General features: G+C 38.4%; 1 protein-coding gene across 1 annotated transcript in view; it reads right to left on the bottom strand.

Moving 5' to 3' along the window:
* Window positions 1–24242, bottom strand: part of ZNF385D (zinc finger protein 385D) — a 403342-nt gene that overhangs the window by 302625 nt on the left and 76475 nt on the right. Inside the window, exon 2 of the mRNA XM_004385288.2 lies at window positions 23013–23155. Within this exon, the coding sequence (XP_004385345.1) occupies window positions 23013–23155 (143 nt within the window). The remainder of the gene's footprint in view (window positions 1–23012; window positions 23156–24242) is intronic.

The raw sequence follows: 24242 nt of genomic DNA on the forward strand, positions 1-24242 counted from the left end.
TCTGTGTTTAAACCTTTTTAAAGCATTCTTTATCTATAAGATTTTTGTTCATGTCATCCTTGAAAAAATAAGACAACGAAGAAAATAATGCAGAAATAACTCAGGATACAAGAGAAATCTAGAGTTACTTATTCTTTCACTTCTTCTCTTCAAAAATAAAACAGTTGCCAATAACAGTTAAACATAATGGCTACTGACTACCCAATACATCCATATGAAGAAAGAAAATGGCTTCTACTGATACCGGTCATTGTAATAAACATGGAATCAGATAGTGATTACAGAATGAATTACTGTATCTACAGTCAAACATTGAAGTTGGCAAGAAGCCAACCCATAGACGTGCTGAAAAGGGAGGCATCATGTAGTACCAGTATTTCAAAAACTGAGGTGTGGAAAAGGTGACCAAAATAAAGGCAGAATATGAGGAATTACATATTTAATCAACAGTTCCAGAAACCTATGAAATGACATATTAAATATAAATGAAGTTCATGTTTTGCCAATTTTAAATCCCTGGAAAGATTTCAGAAGCCCAAACTCAATTTGGAACATTTTGCTTTGATCGTCGATTCCCTGTGGTAAGTGTTTTTCTTCAGCTCGTTCTTCTAGATTTAGTCAGCTCTGTGAAGAGTAAAGCTAATATCCCACTTTATCCTTCGGCTACTGTAAAGGACTTGTAGACCAGTAGTAAACAGGCTGTACAGACACTCAAATGAGTAAGAAGTGGTTACATTCATTTATTTTTCTTTATTAGGCATGAAAGTTTTTAAGACATGAAATTAAAAAAAGAAGTCCTCCAAACGGCTGGCAGACATCACAAAAGGTAGGTAATTTAGGACAATGCATATAATGGATCATACTTGCAAAGGAGTTCAGACAGCAGCGTGGGCTCTTTAATTCACATGGTCCTTCTCACAGATTTCCAACACTTTTAAATGAAATTACAGACCAGTGAGTGTGACACAGGCATTTGAGTTTTCTTCCTCAGTTTGAACTTACTAATAGTTTCCAAGAAGACTGTATTTGGTGTTGAATAGAGTGAAATCATCATCCAACACTCAAAGAAAGAGCTACTTGATTCAAAGTTGGTTCCTGTTGTTTTCTTTTCCTTTTAAAAGAATATGTTAACATTTACCTTTTTATCTTTGCCAGAATTATGTTTTACAGGCTCTTGTAATTATCTTAAAAATTTGAAGTCTTAAAAAAAGAAAAGAAATGAAGAAAAATTCTGGGGCCAAGAGACTATAAAATACTGCTTCATATATGTTTTGGCTCATGTCGTTTTTGTTCTGCTAAAATCAAATATATTCATCAGATGTAACAAAACAGTCTATCTATGATCACTAAATTCTATCATGTGGAAGAAATTGTTGTGTTTGGGCTAGGATGCACAACAGTCTGGGATTTGTGTTTGTTTGTTTGGTGGGGGGAGGGAGATGGGACTCCTGCAAATCAATGCTAAAATTATTTCAAATGATGACATTTACATAGCAAGTTGAATGTACAGGCAAGTCTGGGCAACCAATATTAAATTTAAATTAGACTTTTTAACCTCATTATAGTGCACTCAATGATCCTTGCTTCTAAAATGATACTCTTCCCAGTACTCAGAGTCCAGTGGTTGTCCAAAAGCTACAGCAATTCCTCGAAAAATACAGACCTTTCAACAGAAAATTAAGTTATCAACTTGACATTTTAAATTTGCTGGCTGGTAAACTTGTTGTAAGGAAGTGTAAACAAAGATGACCACGTTTGAGAAATAATCAAAGGGCAGTGCTTCAACAATGATTAATTTGTCTGAGACTCTAAAATACTATCCTTACTATGCTACAATAAATGCGAGACAGAACACATTCTCAATCAGGTTCAATACAATTGATATTAATAATAAAATCCAGAAATTTTACTAACTTCCTTTACCTCATTGGATATGTAAGTGTTGAAAGTAAATGATAATGTGTTTAATTTAACAAGTAAATCTGAATTGGGTTTTAGGGGTGGGTTGCTGAGTTTGCTCAACACATTTTCTGACTGACTTTGCAACCACATTTAAACAGTAGCAGGCTACAAGAATTGATGCATTAATCTTTCTACCTGGACATTAGTCCATACTATATAGCCCCTGTGCAAGCCAAATCATAATTGTGGCAAAGAGACAACAGGGCTGGGGACATACCAATCAAAAGATGCAATCTAGTGTCTAAAAACATCACATCACTGTATTAATATCAGCCAAGCCCTCAACTAGTAACGTAAGTGGCAATATGATGCAAATAAGTACTTTGCTGAATATATTTGCCACGTAAAATGTGAAAAGCTTTTTCAGTACAAGTATATAAAATAATGTAATAAATAAGCATGCACTAATCACCAAGAAGGAGCCCTGGTGGCACAGTGGTTAAGTGCTCAGCTACTAACAGAAAGGTCAATGGTTTGAACCCACCAGCTGCTCTGTAGGAGAAAGATGTGGCTGGCGGTCTGCTTCTGTAAAGATTTACAGCCTAGGAAACACTATGGGGCAGTTCTACTCTGTCCTATAGTGTCCCTATGGGCCGGAATCGACTCAACAGCAATGGGTTGGGTTAATCACTGAGAATGAAAAACTATACATTAATATTTTCTCATTTTGGTTTTATACATTTCTTTTTTTAAATACAAAAATTGAACATGACAGACACATTGACATCTCCTTTCTTTCCCTCACTGGTCCCATTTTCTCTCACTCACTCCCTAGAACCCAATGCAAATAAGGATTTGATGTGTGATCTTCTAGTCCATGTCACTGTAAACCGTCCATCAATCTCAATCTCTCATTGCTGTGTGATTTTTAAATACACACACATTCTATTATTCTGTACAGATTCTGCAACTTGTTTCCTCTTCCCCCACGTTATGCTTTTATGATATTTCCATGTTAAAACATTTCTTTTATTTCAAGTGACTCTTAAAAAGTATATTTCATAAATAGATTTCAAATTATATATCCATTTTCTCATTAATGATCATATTGATTGTTGTTTTGTTTTGTTTTTTGCTAATAAAAACAATGCTGCAACAAACATCTTTGAATCAAGCCTCCTGATGTCTATGTGTAAGAGTTTTTCTACATGCTTGCATTCAATATTTTTAACCATGATCTACAATAAGAAGCATGCAAGCATGCATACATACAGACACATGTGTATCCATACACATATCCATACACTTGTGTATATATATATATATATATTCGAAATATCCCCTTTCAAAATTGTAACTTTTTTACTATGATTTCAGGTAAGTTAAATTCAGAACAAAACAAACAAACTCTAAGCTCAAAATTATTCTATTTTCTCTGCATCTTTCCAAACCAGGTTTTCAAAACCAGAGTAAGTCACAAGGACGTTTTAGGGAGTCTAAGAGCTAACAAATTGGTTCTGAAAATCAAAGTAGTAATTTTAAAATGTTGTTTACATTAGAAAACAAGTATGATTATCTAGGGAAAAAAGGTCAATTTCTCCACATATCTCCATACAAAAACGTCATCTACCTGAGTACAGGCAGTTCCCGGGTTACAAACGAGATCCATTCCTAAGTGTGTCTTTTAAGTCAAATCTGTAGTTAGTCAAAACAGGTGCACATGGTTCTTATTTAGCCTTACTTCGGTGCAAGAAAAGGCTCGGAGCCTTTTCAATGATTTAAAAGCTGCCTGTGCAGCAAGTGAAGGGTGATCGAGATGAAGAATTTGTTGCAAGTAGGGGTTGGTTCAATAATTTCAAAAGAAACCATTATGGTAGAGTCAATTCTGACTCATAGAGACACTATTGGACAAAGTAGAACTGCCCCATAGGGTTTCTAAGGAGCAGCTGATGGATTCGAACTGCCAACCTTTTGGTTAGCAGCCAAGCTCTTAACCACGCGCCACCACATCATAGGGCAAGTATGAGTTGTCCTAAGTCAGATGTTTGTAAGCGGGGGAGGGTGCCCGTATATAAATTTCATATAAGTCGGAAGTGCCAGAAAATGCTGACTACTTCTCCTGTCTATCCTTCAAATCACAAGTTCCTTGCAAAGCAAGGACTGTTCTTTGTAACGCTGTACTAGGTGACAAAAGTCACAGAAGCACTAACACTGTAAGCATGCACAGATGTTCTAATGAGCTCAAGGACATTTTGCTAAACGGATTTTTTCTGTGTGATTTCATTGAAGAGGCTGCTGAAAATACTGCACCATCTATTGTATTATTGGATTATCATTTCTTCTAGTTTCTTTCTTTTTTTTTAAATAGCTTAGATTTAGAAATCAAGACAATGTTTCGTGTTCCCATTCATGTTGTTATGTGCCATCGAGTCGATTCCAACTCATAGCAACTCTTTAGGACAGGGAAGAACTGTCCCATAGGGCTTCCTAGGCTGTAATCTTTATGCAGCAGATCACCAGGTCTTTTCTCCCATGAAGTGTCTGGTGGGTTTGAACCACTGACCTTTCAGTTAATAGCTCAGTGCTTAACCATTGCACAACCAGGACTCCTGCTCTCATACACACTTACTTAAATTTTCCATTTTTTTTTTAGTTCCTTAAAATCTCTAGGAATGGTCCTTGAAAGGAAATTCTATTTTAGAGTGTCCACAGAAGGAAGTTCAATAATTAACAACTAATTTCAGCACTTTATTAGTCACCCAAACACAAAATAAAATGTGGTATAAAGGGGTTATGCTTCAGAGAAAACAAAATGCAAATTATTTTACTTTTGATTCTACTACTGTCTTGATTTATGAGCTTCAGAGAGAGCCATTTGCTATTGCCATGCCTCGCCAGGATAAAGGAAATTGGGTACAGCTAAAGGAATTTGAGTCAAATTGTATTTGTGGCTCTCTCAAGCATACATTGTGGGGATTAACTACATAACTGTTTCAAAGTTCCTTCCACGTTCTATGTATCGACAGAACCCTGAAATCTTTAACACAGAACAGTGCTTCTCAACTCTCTGTGCTGAAGGACAAGCATCCCCCCTAATCTATCACATACTGATACTTTGATAAAATAAAATAAAAACAATTTACCAGAAAAATGAAATGAAAAGTTACACAAAAGATAAGCCACAATTCTTTATCAGCTGCAACAGATGTAAAACTGCTCTGTTCGGTTGTTAGAGAAACTTCTATATGCTCACTCTCAACTTTGTACATATCTCATTGCAGACCTGTAAACAGTTCCTGGCCCAGCACAGGTCCATGAACCACACTTGGAGTAGCATTGAGCCGTGGAACAAATATGCTTGTGTTGGCAAAAAATTCTCATTCCTTTGACTAAGAGTAATGAGAAATACCATTAACATTGTTCTTCACATTTGTGGTGGATAGAAACATGGAAGGGATAACTTTTCTCTAAAAGTGGTCTGAGAGGTTGATTTTTTTCATCTGCACTTAACTATGAAAATTGATTTTCCCACCAATTTTGGCTACAGGCTGGAACACTGTCACTCTCGGAGTTTAAAGGGCAAAGAAATTAACTTGGAGAGCCTGTTAAAAAATTCTCACTAAAATGCAAACATCAGAGATCCTGATTCAAAACCCTTCCTTGATATCTACTATTTCTGGAGTACTTTCACCCTGGTGGTGCAATGGTTAAGAGCTCGGCTGCTAACCAAAAGGGTGGAAGTTTGATTCCACCAGCTGCTCCTTGGAAATCCTATGGGGCCGTTCTACTCTGCGCTATAAGGTCGCTATGAGTTGGAATTGACTCGATGGCAATGGGCTTTTTTTTTTGTTTTCAATCTTTAGTAGTTTAGACACTCTTAAGGGGCCAAGACAGCCCTGGTGGTGCAGTCTTAAGAGCTACAGCTGCTAACCAAAAGGTTGGCAGTTAGAATCCACCAGCAGCTCCTTGGAAACCCTACGGAGCAGTTCTACTCTGTCCCACAGGGTCCCTATGAGTTGGAATTGACTCAGTGGCAGTGGGTTTTGGTTTCTTTTTCTTTTTTTAAGAGGTCAACATGATTATTCTAGTTTTAAAAACAAACAAGCAAGTTATATCAAGTAGATTCATGGTGCCTCCTTATTTTTCATGAACTGTGCTCTGTAGGATTTTCAATGGTTATCTTTTTGAAGTACATCATCAGGCCTTTTTTCCGAAGTGCCTCTGGGTGGATTCAAACAGCCAAGTGTTTAACCATCTGTGCCACCCAGGTTATCTCTTCTAGTTTTACAGATGATGAAGTATGGACTCAGGGTTTTGTCTTAGGCTGCAGATACAGGAGTACTAAACACAGGGTTCAAATCTTCTAGCTCCTTAGTGTTGATTTACTTTTGGGTGTCCTCTGGTGCAGATTGATCTTGAGTCCTAAAGAGCCTTCATTGTTACTGGGATAGGAATGGATTTTTATTTAATACCACTTAAATTATTTATTCCCCTAACAACGATTGTCCACATACAATATAAATTCTTCTGAGGGTGACATAATATACAGTCCATTGAGATTGCAGATGTTCTTTTTCATAATCATCCAGTCACAGCCAGAATCTTGTTCATAAAACAGCTTCCTTTCTTGGAGTTAAATCTTCTGAGGGACTACAGACTGTTTAGTTAATTGGCTATTATAGTGTGCCAAGGGCCTGAGAGCTGATTAAAGAGACTACAACAGTTTGTAGGCAAGAGATCAGCTAGCTATATTATGGATGGAATTGCGCTGGATTTGGATCACTGAACCTGAAATCTAGCCGGGATTCAGTGATGCACTATTTGTCTGATTTGTGGCAAATCATTTTCTCTCTCAGAGCTCAGCTCAGTTTCCTTACCTATAATATAAAGATAATATCTACACCATGCATGGCTCTTAAGAAATCAGATTTACAGAACAGTGTGTGTAAAAGTGCCTTCCTTACAGCCCTCGTCACTTAGTCGTGGACTAGATTAGTATTACTCCATTAATGGATCACTAAAAAAACAAAAACAAAACCCAAAGCAGTTGCTGTCAAGTTGATTCCAACTATTCATGGTGACCCCATGTGTGTCAGAGTAGAACTGTGCTGCATAGGGTTTTCAATAAATATTTCTTCATAAAAAGGCATACACTGGGTATTATTTTTAATCTTTCTTAACATTAATTCATATTTTGCCATCCTTGGCAGTGCAAAATTATGCTGTTTTAATTTACTTGATAATATAGCAATACAATGTATCACTTAACTTCAATCTACACTCTAAGAGTAGTTTGTTTGCTTTGAAGCACTCTAAGCAGAAGGCTTAGAGAAGACTCTTTCCAAATATCTCTATGTACATCAGCAGCAAAAGATTTGCTCATTCAAATAACATACATTGGACTAACTTTTCATTGGAAAAATGAGTGGTGTTCAAAAACATGTAGCTGCCTACTATTGAGTACAGGCATTACCATCCTTGCATGAATTATGTGTAAGTCTCTGGCGATCCCAGGTCTAGTATCTGGTGTGGCCATCTGGGACCGGAACTTATTTTGGTCATCTGTTACTCCAATTTATCAAAGACTTGGCTGCCTAAACCAAAAAGAAGTCTTGCTGATTCTGCTCTCAGACAACTGTTGCATCCACTTAAGAGTGAAACTTTTATGAAAGATGCTCTGTAGAGTGTGCCAAGGCTACTGGGATTACGGGAACACTTTGTAGAACCAGTTCTCACCTGCTTGCTAATAAATGCTTGTGTATGTATGAGAGTTGGTCTGGAAGTCACTTACATCACAACAGACCACAGGCTAGCAGAGTTGTAGGGAGGGGAGAGAAACATACACCCACTTACTCTAAGACTCGAATGCTACCAACGCTTACCAAGAATTGCCAAGTTTATTGGCAAATTGACTTAGGTAAGTTTGGAACAGATATGCACATTTTTTTTTGTATTTTCAATATTTAAGACAGATTTGTAAGCATCTAAGTAGACCATACTGATTCTGAAAAAAAAAAAAAAATTCTCATTCAAAGTCATGCTCCCTACAGAACATAACAGAAACTTTATAGTAAGTGCTCCTTATATACCATTTGGATAAATGAACCCATTCTGTTCTGCAGCTATTTAGTGACCAATGGCATATATTTGCAAGGGGTCAGGAGTCAGGAGTAAAATCAAAGGCCACAGAACAAAGTAAAGTAAAATGATGAATGAGTAAAAAGACAGGATCATCAAAACAGTATCATGGGAAACATGATACCCACCATTAACCACTGTTATAATATTTCAGTATGAGAACTTAATGATGATATCCATTCACATGTACTAATTCAACACACATATATTACTTACCTATACCTAGGCATACAGTAAACACTCAGTAAGTATTAATATTTAATAAATGAGTTTAATGAAATAATAAATTATTATGTTTAGTCATATAGAGCTTTCTTTTAGCTACCATACATAAAATTATCTTCATTCTTAGTTTATTCATTCTAAAGTAATTTACTGAATGCCTACTAAGTTCCAGGCAGTAGGACAGGCTTCGGTGACACAGATGGCTAAGGGGTTCATGGACTAGTGGGGAAGATGAGTAGACAAATGCCACACTCAGGATGTATTTATAGAAATATTCTATCCAGAGGTAGAGCCCTCATTTTGAGTATGGCTAGTAGTTCAGAATATTTCTGAAAATGATCTCCACACACTGTATTACCCTCAGAGAAGCTGGGCAGGATGGGGAGTGCTCTGGCAACCATGTCCAAAGAATAAACCAAACACCAAACCCACTGCTGTCAAGTTGACTCCAACTCATAGCGACTCTATAGGAAGAACAGAACTATCCCATAGGGTTGTCCAAAGAATAGTTTCTTTAAACACGGGAGCAGAAATAGGTAGATGAGAATCAATGATAGGAGTTACAGGGGGCCTAATCTGGCTCCAGATGGAAAACTTCCCAATACCAGTGACCATGACCGATGATACAGTCTCTCTTCTCCAGGTGTAGTCTTATTTACCACCACTGGAGACAGTCAAGAACAAAATCTGATTTGTTTGTCAGAAACTTTGTAGATTCTGATAAGTGTGGCCTGGTAGATCAGAAGGCCCTAAAAGTCCTTTTTTTTTTTTTTTGCTCTGTCTGATTCCATTATTAGCATACTCTTGAGAAGTAGAAGTTGAAAGACAATTACTTCCAGCTCTGGCACTTACTAGCTATGAAATTTTGTTTGCCAGTCTCTCAATCACTCTAGGTTTATCTATAAACTACATGAGTTAGAGTAGAAACAGATTAACTCTAAAAAGTTCCTTTCAACGCTAAAATGTCTGTAGCTAAGTATGGAACATGGATCTCTAAAAGAATTACTGAATCATAAAATGTCTAGGGATAACAGATTACATATCTTCTTATTTAGGTCCCCTTATCTGCTCAGAATCAAATTAGTAGGAAAGTCCGTCTAAGAAATAGACCAAATATATTCCTTGCAAGAATAAAATTTCAGGACATTATTAGACTGACCACATAAAGGGGGAAGAAAAAAAAACCTACATAGAATGTGTGTTATGCCGCAATCTTTAGTGAAAGAGGAACAATTAACATATTTAGACATCAAAATATCTCTGGAAAAATAGATACCAAAGTAATTTATCACATGGACTGTCACTTAAGAGAGCAGGACTGAGTGTTCTGAATCATAGGAAAATGTATTACCTATTTAAAAAGTATTAAAAAAAATTCATGTATTATACATTTGTTTAGGCTTTTATTCCCAAGTCTGGATATCATATATTTAAGACATTTTCTGCTTTGAGGTCATTATCATAAGTAGGCTTCACTTTTATAAATTTTTTGTTTCACAGCAAGCCTCGGGCTCAGCAAACATGCTTAGATATTTGTTTCAGTGTGAAAACATATAATAAAAGAAGACTTCATAAGCATATGCTTCTTAGGAGGCTTTTACTAGACAAATACGACACAATTAATGCACAGAACTACGTAGTGATCTGCTATATTAACCTTCAAAGGACAAAGAACATAGCAATCAATACCATATTTACTATGGTATTTTCCACCTCACAAATTTTCCACCCCTCTACCAGCTGTGTCTAAGAAAGACAGGCTTATTTTTATACCCGTAATTTTCCCCTCGCTGCCTACCAATTTTAGTGACAGCAGCAGTGCTAAAAAAAACAAAAACAAAAAACTTAGAGCAGTTATTAATCTGTAAACTGAATTTAATTAATAATCCTTTGAACAGAACCAATGGAAGCATACCTAACCACTGTTTCCAGAACTCTAATCACTTTTTACTTCGAGTGTCCCCGTGAGGGGGTGACGGTGGGAAGAAGGAATTAGCTGAGGGATGGGAACATTTCCAAAGCTGGAGCAGGTAGCAAAATGCAGAGCCACAGATGAGAGCAATGGTGAATTTTTGAAAGGAGGCAAAAGGTGTCAATAAATACGGTAAAATTTCCATTTTAAAGACAGAGGATATGAAAGTCCTAAAGAATTTATTTCCAAGGATGACAAAAAATTGAATTTCAAATTTCCTATTTGGGTTCTACTGTGTGGGGTTCTACTGTGTGTGTGTGTGTGTGTGTGTGTGTGTGTGTGTTTTGGTCAAAGTTTGCAGTGCAAATTAGTTTCTCAGTCAAAAATTTATACAAACTTGTTTTGTGACACTGGTTGCAACCCCTACAATGTGTCAGCACTCTCCCCCTTTCCCTTTACGTCCTGGTTCACCGTGTCCCATTTGCCCAGGTTTCCTGTTCCTTCCTGCCTTCTGGTCTGTGCTTTTGGGCCGGTGTTGCCCATTTCATCTCCTATACTTGACTGAACTAAGAAGCATGTTCCTCATGTGTATTATTGTCTGTTTCATAGGCTTTTCTAATCTTTGGCTGAAAAAGGCAGACTTCGGGAGTGGCTTTAGTTCTGAGTTAGCAGGGTGTCCGGGGGCCACAGTCTTGGGGGTTCCTCCAGTCTCTGTCAGACCAGTAAGTCTGGTCTTTTTTGTGAATTTGAATTTTGCTCTACAATTTTCTCTGGCTCTGTCCAGAACCCTCCAGATCCCTGTTAGAGCAGTTGGTGGTCATAGCCGGGCACCACCTACTTCTTCTGGGCTAATGCTGGTGGAGGCTGTGGTACGGGTGGTCCATTAGATCTTTGGACTGATATTTCCCTTGTGTCTCTGGTTTTCTTCAATCTCCTTTCCTCCGGATGTGATGGGACCAGTAGATGTATCTTAGATAGACCCCAAACGCTAATCACCAAAGTTGGATGTAGAACATTTTTTTTTTGTGAACTTTGTTATGCCAATTGACCTAGATGACCCCCATGACCATAGTTCCCAGGCCTCAGCCCCAGTAATTCAGTCCCTAGGGGAGTTTGGAAGTGTCTATGAAGCTTCTATGACTTTGCCTCGGTCAAGTTGTGCTGACTTCCCCTATATTGTGCACTGTCTTTCCCTTCACCAAAGTTAACACTTATTTACTATCTAGTTAATGATTTCTCCTCCCCAGCCCTCCCCTCCCTCATAACAATCAAAGATTGTTGCTTTCTGTGTTTCTTTCCATTCCATATAAAGTTAGTGATTAGTTTCTCCATCTTGTTAAAGAATGCTGTTGCTATTTGGATCGGGATTGCATTATATCTGCAGATTGCTTTCAGTAGAACTGATATTTTCACAATGTTGAGTCTTCCAATCCATGAACATAATATGTTTTTCCATTTATATAGGTCTCTTTCAGTTCCTTGAAATAGTGTTTTGTAGTTTTCTTTGTATAGGTCTTTGATGTCCCTGGTCAGATTTATTCCTAAGTATTTAATTTTTTTAGGGCTGAGTATAAATGGTACTGTTTTCTTGATTTCCTTTACGAAGTTCTCTTTGTTGGTATATAGGAATCCAACTGATTTTTTATGTTGATCCTATATCCTGCTACTCTTCTGAATCTTTCTATTAGTTCCAGTAGTCTTCTTGTGGAACCTTTAGGGTTCTCTATGTATAGTATCATACCATCTGTGAATAGGGATAGTTTTATGTCTTCCTTTCCAGTTTGGATGCCCTTTATTTCTTTTTGTTGTCTTATTGCTCTAGCTAGGACTTCCTGTACAATGTTACATAGGATTGGTGGTAAAGGCATCTTTGTCTTGTTCCTGTTCTCAGGGGGAATGCTTTTAGCCTCTCTCTGTTGAGAATGATGTTAGATGTTGGTTTTGTATAGATGCTGTTTATTATGTTGAGGAATTTCCCTTCTATTCCTATTTTGCTGAGAGTTTTTATCAGGAATGGGTGTTAGACTTTATCAAATACCTCTTCTGTGTTGACTGAGATGATCATGTGATTTTCTTTCATTTTATTTATGTGGTGGATTACCGTGATTGATTTTCTAATGTTGAACCATCCTTGCATACCTGGTATGAATCCCACTTGGTTGTGGTGTATTATTTTTTTGATATGATAATGAATTCTATTGGCTAGAATTTTGTTGAGAATTTTTGCATCTATATTCATGAGAGATATTGGTCTCCAATAGTTGTATTTTAGATGGCAGCTCTCAAGCTTTTAAGACCCCATAAGCTACTCATCAAAGAAGGATGTAGAACACTTTCTATATGAACTATGTTAAGCCAATTAACCTAGATGTCCCCCAAGATCATGGTCCCCAGCCCTCAGCCCCAGTAACTCAGTTCCTCAAGGTGTTTGGATGTGTCTAGGAAGCTTCTATGGCTTTGCTTTGGGCGAGTTGTGCTGATTTCCCCTGTACTGTGTGTTGCCCTTCCTTTTACCAAAGTAAACACTTGTTTATTATCTAGTTAGTGATTTCCTCTCCTGACCCCTCCCCTCCCTCGTACCCATCAAAAATTGTTTTTTTCTGTGTGGAAACCTTTTCTTGAGTTTTTATAATAGTGGTCTATATAATATTTGTCCTTTTTTGATTGACTTATGTCAAAGATTGTTTTTTTCTGTGTGTAAACCTTTACTTGGGTTTTTATAATAGTGGTCTCATATAATACTTGTCCTTTTTTGACTGGCTTATGTCACTCAGCATAACATCCTCCAGGTTTATCCATGTTGTGAGATGTTTTGCAGATTCATCATTGTTCTTTAATCATTGTGTAGTATTCCACTATGTGTATGTACCATAATTTTTTTATCCATTCATCAGTTGATGGGCACTTAGGTTGTCTCCATCTTTTTGCTATTGTGAATAATGCTACAGTGAACATGGGTCTGCATATGTCTATTCATGTGACAGCTCTTATTTCTCAAGGATTTATTCCTAGGAGTGGGATTGCTGGATCGTATGGTATTTGTATTTCTAGCTTTCTAAGGAGATGTCATATCGTTTTCCATATGGTTGTACTATTTTACATTTCCACCAGCAGTACATTGTTAAAAATACTGTCCTTTCCCCATTTAATGGACTGTGGACCTTTGCTGAAGATCAGCTGACCATAGGTGGATAGATTTACATCTGGGTTCTCGATTCTGTTCCATTGGTCTATGTGTCTGCCATTGTACTTGTGCCAGGCTGTTTTGACTACCATGTCTGTATAGTAGGTTCTGAGATCAGGTAGTCTGAGGCCTCCTACTCTGTTATTTTTCTTCAGTATTGCTTTGCTTATCTGGGGCCTCTTTCCTTTCCATATAAAGTTGGTGATCAGTTTTTCTATCCCTTTAAACAATGCTGTTGGTTTTTTGCTTGGGACTGCATTATATCTGTATAATGGCTTTGGCTAGAATTGACATTTTCACAACAATGAGTCTTCCTATCCATGAGCATGGTATGTTTTACCATTTATGTAGGTCTCTTTTGGTTTCTTGCAAGTGTTTTATAGTTTTCTGTGTATATATCTTTTATGTCCCTGGTCAGATTTATTCCTAAGTATTTTTTTTTTTAGGGGTGATTATAAATGGTATTTTCCTGGTTTCCTTTTTGAAGTTCTCTTTGCGTGTAAGAATCCATTTGATTTTTGTATGCTGCAGTTGTATCCTGCTACTCTGCTGAATCTTCCAGTAGTTTTCTTGTGGAATCTTTGGGGTTCTCTAGTATAGGATACATCACCTACGAAAAGGGATTACTTCCTCCTTTCCAATTTGGAAGCCCTTTATTTCTTCTTCTTGCCTTACCGCTCTAGCTAGGATTTCCTGTACAATGTTACATAGGATTGGTGATAAAGGGCATCCTTGTCTTGTTCCCGTTCTCAGGGGGAATGCTTTTAGCCTCTCTCTGTTGAGAATGATGGTCAATGTTGGTTTTGTATTAGATGTCCTTTATTATGTTGAGGAATTTCCCATCTATTCTTATTTTATGGAGAATTTTTATCAGGCATGGGTGTTGGACTTTAACAAATGCCTTTTTGAGTTGATAGAAATGATCTTCTGATTCTTTTCTTTCGTTCTATTTATGTGGTAGATTACACTGATTGATTTTCTAATGTGGTGAGTTCTATAGTTTTGTCATCCTTCCCCATTATTATAAATGCACACTTCAGCTACAGTTCTAGAATAACCTCTATATGTTAAGCACATATAGTGTTGTCCTTCCGAAAGTTCTAAAGTATCTCACCAATATTTTACTATCATGACAGACCTTCCTGCATAATACATATTCTATGTATTTTTTTTCCTTTAAGTGGTTATCTAATAATGTGTTAAAGTTTTACTATCAAAAGGAATCTATTTGTTCTGTTTCTTAATCTGACTTCCTGACTAACAATGTGAAATAGTTGATGAGTATTATAAAGAGCAGATACTACAGTACACTCAATAGGCAACCACTGGAATTTTTACCTTACCGTCCTTTCAAATAGCCAGAGTAAAAAAAACACGAGTCAACATGAACTTACAAATGCAAATCAAGGAGATAACTTCATACTTACTAAAACTGCTTAAATTAACAATATGCATTAGATAGAAGTAATCTAGTATATGAAAATAGTGAATGCTTGGAATTATTTTAAAATTGAGACACTTTCTTCAATTACTTTTCTTACGGTACAACTCCTACTGCTATTTCTCTTGTATTAATTATCTGTCATACTCTTTTTTTTTTTTCCTGTCTGGTTATCTATCTATGTATCTATTTATCAGTCTATCATCTATCTATCCACCACTCATTCATTCAAGAAACAGGAGTTGAGTCTTTGCTATGTACAGGTTCCAGGCCTTGTACTACAGCTATTTTAATGAACAAGGTAAATATGGAGTCACTCTCAGATCCCAAATCAAACTTCACCTTCATCATTTAGCCTTCCTTGACCTCCCTGTTCAAAACACTGCCATATAGCTGGCTACAGCCTGGTCTACAATGAAGTTGGTGTCAGTGTCGGGAATCATAAAGGACAGAAGTTGAAAAATGTTTAACTCTAACGACATATGATAATTGGATTGCACACACGCTCAACAACCATTAGGACTCCGACTTCACTGTTACAACACTGACGCCAATTTCACTGTAGATCAGATCTATAGTGTGATCTTATTCAGCATTTCTGTACCATCAGAAACATCAGTTGTTAATCTGAAGCTGAGTTATTCAAGTTTCTCTGACTGTAACACCTGCACTACTTATATTCCCAACCATATGTCCAGCAAAAGAAGTCATGCCACTGCAAGTTCTAATCCAAAAAAGAAGGTGAGGAAGGCTCTAGACATGGATATAAAGATGAACATCACTAAGGCCTATGATAATGGAAACAAAGTCGGTGAAATAGCACGTGAGAAAGAACTGTGTCATTCGACAGTTTCAAGAATTATTAACGATAAGAACAGGATTTTGGAAGCAGTTAAAGGAGCAACTGGCATAAAGTCAACAATTTTAACAAAGAAGAGGCAAGGGCCAATCCACAAGAGGTATTTTACTTACATCAGAATGAACTTATGGCAGAGTCATCAGAACAGAACCCCTTCTTAAGTCGGGGACTACCTGTACTCACTTTCAAAGGACTTAATTTAAGCGTTTAATTATAGAGTTCTCTACAGAATGATTTAACCTTTTAATTCAACCATTTATTGAACAAATGCAATAAACTATATAGATAGAATCCCTCCTCTCATATAGCTTACTATCTAATATAGTATTTTATCTTCTAGATGCTTTACCGGTAGCTGACAGAAGAGAGTGTTTAAGAAGTGACTAATCAACTGTGTCAGCTCCATAGCTACAAGGACCATTCCTCCCACCCCTCTTCCTCCTCCCTCTCTTCCTCATCTTCCTTCTTTTTATTACTGTTGTTGTTGTTGTTTCTAGTGTCTACTATAATATCAGACACATAGTTGGTACTTAATAAATATCCAGTGACTGAAACAGTAAGAGATGAATTACCTCTTCTCCCTTATCATACTCCCCATTATATTCATCACTACTATGCTTTAACATATGGTTTTGAAGGGAGTTACTTTCAGTAGGCATGTTTCTCAATAAGCAGAATTAGTCGGTGGAACTCAAAAGTTTGTAGAACGAAGAAATCATTCAATGAATAAATGGATCAAAAAACTCACTCATGTATTTTTCTTGCCATCACTCTTGGGATTGTGACATGTCTAAAAGTTAAAAATAATAGTAATCCATAGGAAAAGGTTAGCCTTTAACTAGTTGAGATGCAAGTGATAATGCACATAAAGTGCTGAGCACCAACCTGGCATATTGGAAGCATTCAGTAAGTGAAAGCTGTAATCAAGGTCCTGAACAATGTCAGCCTACAAGTGAGACTCATAGTATATATTCCTGGGAACTAAAACACAACTACAGAAAGATCATGCTTGAGGCACAGCTGAAGCTCCCAATACTTCAAATTTCTGTCCATCTCGCCAACATCCCACCACACAAACACCAGAAAGTTCCACAATAGCAAAGACTCAGTCTATTAGTTTCACTGCTGATCCTCACACTAGGTCCTCAATAAATATTTGTTGAATGAATGAAAAATACTCTCCCCAGGAGTGTAAAAACTATCCAGTGTATTTAAGCTTTTCCCTGGCTTTCCCTCCTCCCACCTCTAATGTTCAAAAGTCTTCGGACTCAAAATGTGGTCCATGGACCAGCAGCATGGCATCACCTGGGCAACTGCTAGAAGTGAAGATTCTCAGGCCCCCACCCTAGAACTGCTGAATTTGGACTGACATTTTAACATGATCACCAGGTGATTCGTATGCACCCTAACATACGAAGACGCGTTACTGCAAATGATAGAAACTCCACTTCCCTCACCCCCCAACTGATAAAACTTCTGAACTGAGTGGAACCCAAACTAACACTATAGTCAAGTTTTCATGAAAGTTTGTGCTTTCAAGAAACAGGAAGAATGAGAGCAGAGTCAGGCACTAAGATTTAATCTCTCTGTCTTTCTCCGTCCATTTCTATTAAAAAAAAAAATCAGATTTTACACAGGAACAGCTCAGAGTCAGAATTTCTATGCTAATTTACTTTTGCTAAGATCATGAAGATGGTGCAAGACTGAGCAAAGTTTTGTTCTGTTATACATAAATTCACTATGAGTCAGAGTCAACTCAACGGCAGCTAGCAACAACAATAATATTAAAGAACTATTAGCCAAAGCTGCTGTCTTTTATTTGCCCTTCTTCTGCCTCTTTGCCCTCTATCTGACCTCCTTGCTCTTCCTTGCACATCTTCTGGGAGGGAAAAGGACTCAATATCCATGAAGTATCTGTCATATGCAGGTGTATTATGTTAGTTTGCTCATTTAATCCTAATGCCAAGAGGAAATACAGCCATGGGGAGGGGAGACGGAATCAGGGTCTCAGTCACTCCCCGTAAGCACATTCTCCAAAAGTGGCACCTTTTCAATATTCTAAACAATCTTTATTGTCATAACTATTGATAATAGTATGAAGACAAGACATTAGAGGATAAAAAATAAGAAGGAAATCATGAGATCCTGGGAGAAAACTGTAGCTTCCACTTTAAACAACATTCCGGGGTCTTGCCCAAGCATATTCTCAGCCTTAATCTCCAGGATTTTAAAACCCAGCCATACTTTTGATAATAAACCTAACAGGTTTTTAGTTATTCTCATTTTATAGAACAGGAAATGGGTTTAGCCTCTTGCCCATGGTTACAGAGATGTCCAGGTCTTTGTGATTCCACACAGCCCTTGCAATCCTTGGTGGGACAACTCAGCACTGTCTTCCTTCTATGTTCTCCATTATATCACAGGCACTGGAAGCCCAAGGATCCCTGCCAGCAGTGTGTAGGCTTAAATTCCTTTAAAGAGAAGCACTTAATGGGATTTGGATGAAAGCAATTGGGATTACTGGGTGTCCTGTGTTTCTGCAACTTCCCGACTCTATAGAAGCAAGCAGAAAAACTAAGAGCTAGAAACAGCTTTCTCTGACCTTTGTTTGCCCTGTACTTCCAAAGGTTTTGTAAACACCCAAGTCCTTATATTATGAGCCCTGGTGGCACAGTGGTTACAGTGCTCACCTGCTAACTGAAAAGTCAGCAGCTTGAACCCACCAGCTGCTCTGAGGGAGAAAGACGTGGCAGTCTGCTTCCATAAAGATTTATATCCTTGGAAACCATACGGGCAGTTCTACTCTGTCCAATAGGGTCACTATGAGTAGGAATCGACTCGATAGCAATGGGTTTGATTTTGGATTTAAGTCCTTATATTAAGTCCCTTCTTGTTTGAATGCCTAGAATAGTTTCTATTTTCATCACAAACCCATTTTCTTTCCCTCCTAATTATGCTTCTTTTCCTTTACCATTCTACCTCCCCTTGCCCCAAATACCTAGATGATTCCACATTCCTATTCTCAGGAGAGGAATCTAACAGTCTCTGAGCTTCATGGACTTTTTTTTGAAAAACTTCAGATGGGTGAAGGCTGTTGGGGTGGCAGAGCGGATCATCACTTTCTTGGCAAAGAGGAAAGAGCTGCATGGTGCATCTAGGCAGGAGGAACGACCGACTGCCTTGCAAGGTTTGTGCATCCCAAGCATGAAGCAGAAAAAGCAGAAAGCTGGAGGTGTACAAAGTCATGCTAACTGGAGTACTGACCAGCTCATGAACGTCTATGTGGATAAATAACTTGATGACCACAGGAAGTCTTCTACCAACAGCTGGATAACCTGTTATATTCCAGAACCTTAGCATACTCTGAAACCAAATGAAACTGCATTTTCCTTCAGTCTGGGGGAATAAGTTCTTGAACCAGACATTAAATCAAGTTATAGTCACAGAAAATTACATTTCATACACCCACGAGTTTGTGGATTGAGATTCACACCTGCTACAAAAAACAAGAACTCAGGCTGTTACTTAGGAAGATGCTCTATCCCCTTATTTGAGTCCCAAGCCACCTGGATATGGGCTTTACAATGATTATTTTCAGTTGGAAGCAAGGAGTAGCTTATCCCTTAGTTGGCTGCAGCTTGACTAGCACTGTACAGAAATAGAGAGGGAATAAACAGTGGGCATAGCAATAAGCCCTGGTGGCACAGTGGTTAAGAGCTCAGCTGCTAACCAAAAGGCCAGCAGTTCGAATCCACCAGCCACTCCTTGGAAACCCCATGGGCAGATCCACTCTGTCCTATAGCGTCGCTATGAGTAGGAATCAACTCAATGGCAATGGGTTTGGATTTTGGCTTTTTTGATAGCAATAAGGAGGAGCCCTGGTGGTGCAGTGGTTAAGTGTTCAGCTGCTAACTGAAAGGTCATTGGTTCGAACCCACCAGCCACTCCTAAAGAGGAAGATGTGGCAGTCTGTTTCCATAAAGGTTACAGCCTTGGAAACCCTATGGGGCAATTCCACTCTGTCCTATAGGGTCACAATGAGTGGGTATCAACGGCAATGGGTTTAATTTTTGTTTGTTTTAGAGCAGTAAGGGGCTTCTTGGTTTAACTGGAACACATGCCAGCACAAGTCAAAACCCATCAAACAGGAAAAAGAATTAAGTCAAATTTTGCAACCAGTTAGTCAATGAGCCGCCACATTCAAAACAAGAAAGGTTCACTGGCTATTTATGGATATATAAAATCTATCCCTTAGAAAACGTCTTCTGAATGATTTCCATATTAACCCATAGAATTACTATCATACACCTGTGAAACCAAACCAAAAATCAAACCCACTGCTGTTGAGTCAATTCTGACTCATAGCAACCCCACAGAACAGAGTAGAACTGCCCCATAGGGTTTCCAAGGAGCAGCTGGTGGATTTGAACTACAGACCTTTTGGTTAGCAGTTGTAGCTCTTAACCACTGCGCCACCAGGGCTCCACACCTATGAAGTGGGTTATATTATTAGTCCCATTGTACAGACGAAGATACTGAGGTATATGGCAGTTAAGAGACTTACCCTAGGTCATATCGATCATTAGTGGCAGGGCTGGGATTTGAACCTAGGCAGTCTAGCTACAGAGTCCACTTGACCACCATGCACTGCTACTTTTGTGCACCAAAAAAAAAAAAAAGCTAAAATATTTTAATGGTATAACCCCAAAGGAAGAGATCATTAGGTCCAATCTATTTTGAAGAAGAAGAACAGGAGCAGAGAGGTTAGAGATTTGCTCAGTGTCATATAGCTCAACATATCACTTATTTTTTGTTTAATGACAAGCAATACTCACTATCAATCAAATTAATGATTTTGATTTTAATGTTTCCCAAAGAACAAACCAAGTTTTAAACCCAGCCTTTTACAACCGTCCAAGAATTTTACCTAAACTGCTGTAAAGCCAATACGGCATCTGAGTGACAGGATGCCACGTGGTGTCAGAGGCCAGGTAATGTTCCTTGATGGATCGATCGTCTCCCAGGCGTCTGGGAAGCAAGGCTATGCCAAGAAGCCACTTAACAGAAAGACAGTCAAGGAGCTCAAAGAAAAGGAACCCAGGAGACTTTAGTGTAGTCATTGAACAATAAGGGAATTTGATGCTGAGCAATTTTTTTTCCTTACTGTTATTAAAACACTCAGAATTAGAAACCTATACTTTGGACATGTAGTCTTTCTCTTGCTTTATTTATGTTCCATCAATTTCAAAATAAGATTCCTATGGAAAACTTCTTACCCCCTAAAAAAGAAAAGAGATCATTTTAATTTTCCCTTGTTTTTTATTGAGAAGTAGCCCCTAACTCCATTACCGGTCTGTCAGTTCGTTGTACTGTGGTGGCTTGGATGTTGCTATGATGCTGGAAGCTATGTCACCAGTATTTTACATATCAGCAGGGTTAATCATGGTGGACAGGTTTCAGTGAAGCTTCCACACTAAGACTAAGAAGGAAAGCCTTGGTGATCTACTTCCAAAAATGAGCCAATGAAAACCCTATGGATCACAACAGAACACTCTCTGACCTGCTTGCTCTGGACACACCATCAGAAGGGATAAATAGCTAGAGGAAGATACCATGTTTGGTGAAGGAAAAGGTTACCAAGGGTGAAGGAGACCCTCGGTGAGATGGATTAGCACAACAGCCTCAATGATGGACTTGAACATGCTGGTGATTGTGAGGATGATGCAGGACTGGACAACGTTTCTTTCTGTTGTACATAAAGTTGTCATGAGTCGACTCTGACTCACAGCAGCTAACAACAGCACTTAACTGTCCCATCTCATTGTTGTTTTTAGTTGCCACTGAGTCGATTCAAATTCCCTGTGACAAAGTACTATCAAAGAAAATAAGACTTCTATCTCTTGAATAAAAATAATTAAATTCTGGGCAGAATTAAAATACAAAATCCATCATAGGGGCAAGATCGTGCAAGAAGGATGCTGGATTATTAAGGGGATTTAGTGGCCTCCCATCTTAATACACTTTGCTTTGGTTGTGTTGACAGGTCCTATCACTGACAAGCTCAGATCTGCTTTATAAAAACTACTGAATGCAGAATCAGATGACATTATAAAACAATGTCACTTACTTGTTTCTAACCTTTTCAACCCTTATTTCAATTTCCATCCTAACAGTACTCTCACAGCTTGTACAAAAATAAAGATGATGGTAAGTGTTATGGATTGAATTGTGTCCCCTCCAAAATATGTGTTGTAAATCCTAGCCTCTATGCCTGTGGTTATAATCCCATTTAGGAATGGGTTGTCTTTATTATGTGAATGAGGCAAGGTTAGTATAGGGTGCACCTTTTGAGATGTAAACGCGATTAAACAAGCAAGAGAGATGGGGGAAGAGAGAATGCCAAGTCACCTGAAGATCACCCAGGAGCAGAAGCTCAAACAGACAAGGACCTGCCTCCAGAGCCCACAGAGAGAGAAAGACTTCTGTTAGAGCCGGTGCCCTGAATTCTGACTTCTAGCCTCCTAAACTGTGACAAAACAAATTTCTGTTTGTTAAAGCTACCCATTTGTGGTATTTCTGTTATAGCAGCACTAGATAAGCAAGACAATGAAAATGATGAATCTGCCAACTTCAGAAGACATGTTTAAGAGTGAAAATAGAGGCAAGAGAGAAATTGAACTTATGCTGATAAGACTATTGACAAAGCCCCCCAAAACTGAGAGAAATAATTTGAGAAAGGCTTAACTTGAGCAATTGTGATTGGGCAGGAAAAAAAAAAAAAAAAATATATATATATATATATATATATATATACACACACACATATATTACAACTCTTGCTACCAGAAGCCTGATGTCTTTAGTGCTAAGAAAGATAAAAAAGTATTTTATCCATGAAATGTGTAACTATTATGATTATCAGGGTCCTCTATATTAAATTAGAAAAGAAGCAACAAATTTGAAAATTAAAGTATATAGCCAAGACAGAAAAAACACATTTATATTTTTAGACATCTCCTTGAATTCCAATGCTCTCTCCAGCTAATTCATTAAATTTCAATTTGGAAGAATTCCAACAAAATAATAGAATTGTAGATCTACCCAGAAGACACTAAAGGGGAGACATCAAGTCACGAACAAACCAATCAGATCAAATCATTTTTACTTTTCCCTTGAACAAGAGCTTGGCTCGAGGACTTGACGTAACAGGCAGACAGCTAACTTCAGCATGGATTTCAGACAAGTTGTAGCATAAATGACATAGCAGGATGGACGGTAGTGACCGAATCATCCCTGGCCTTCAAGGTTTTCCAGTGTTCCTGGCAGACGCAAACTCGGCCATGGTACTTACCGCATTAAAATTGGGAAAGAGGTTGACTGCGGCCGCAGTGTCAAGAGGAAAAGGAAGAAATGGTTTAATATCCAGCGATGGTTGCAAAGGAGGGGCTGGTGGACGGACCAGGGCTGGGAGAGCAGGGCTCTGGCATGTACCACCTGCGGAGAGAAAAGCAGAGAGCAGTCAGGGACACCATGTGTGGAAAAAAATGCCAAGGTCCCTCTTGAGCAAGAAAGGCCAGCTTTATGGGTCACAGGAAAAACAAGACATGGAGTTTATTGATCTCAACTGGGAACTGGCTAAATGAGCAGATTTGCCATTATGCAGAGGGAGCTAGTTGAATGGCGCCCTCTTCTTTAGATTCTAACTATCTAGTTATGTCAGTAACAGTTAACATTTCAAACAGGTAGTCACTCCTCCATCTAGCCTTCCCTTCTCTTTGTTCCCTAATGCCCTCTGGATTGGGTCAGCTACAAATCTGCTGCAACCAAGATTCCTGGATTCAAAGGGAAAACCCCTCAACTGCACACCTCTCCCTCTTTAAAACCCAACTTCTGCTCAGAAAATGCACTCAGTCTGGATGATTATTTTACAGAACTGCGCTTTTCCACCACATCCAGAACTCTGGCAGCAAGATGACATGAACCTGGCACAGAAAAGAAATTTAACTGCAAACACAGGCAGCCGTACCTTACTGCCCAGGCAAATGGAGGATTAAAAGCCAGCAAACCCAGTGCAACAAACAGTAAATCCCTGGGCTGTTCAGCAGCCCTACAGCTTTGAGCACCGAGCAACTACCTGCCTCCTTGCCAGGTATGGGCAGGCAGAATTTAGAAGGCCACCAACGAGCAGGCAGTGGGACTATTATGGCAACAAAGACACTCCGTTTGCACACTAATACACAGCCAGCTATTTTGTAAGGAAGCACACACCTTCACCCCATTATAGGACTCCACAGCACTCAAAAGCCGGAAGGACGAAAGCCCAGCTTTAGCGTTCAAAGTCTCCCATAATTTGGTAACATTCCAAAACATCAATTTGCTGTTAATTAAAGGCTGTTTGAATCCTAGGAAACTGTTAAAATATGCCAGCATTCTTCTAATCTGTAGGGCAAGCAGCAGCCTGTTAAACCTGTTGATGAGAATCCAGGAAGCATTAGGAAAACAAAATGCAGTGAGAGTTTTATTTTCTCACTGGAGGATTCTAGGAGGTGGAAGGGAGAAGAGAAGTTTATGTCAATGGCAC

Source organism: Trichechus manatus, unplaced genomic scaffold (genome assembly GCF_000243295.1).
Source record: "Trichechus manatus latirostris isolate Lorelei unplaced genomic scaffold, TriManLat1.0 scaffold00136, whole genome shotgun sequence".
NCBI classification, from domain to species: domain Eukaryota; kingdom Metazoa; phylum Chordata; class Mammalia; order Sirenia; family Trichechidae; genus Trichechus; species Trichechus manatus.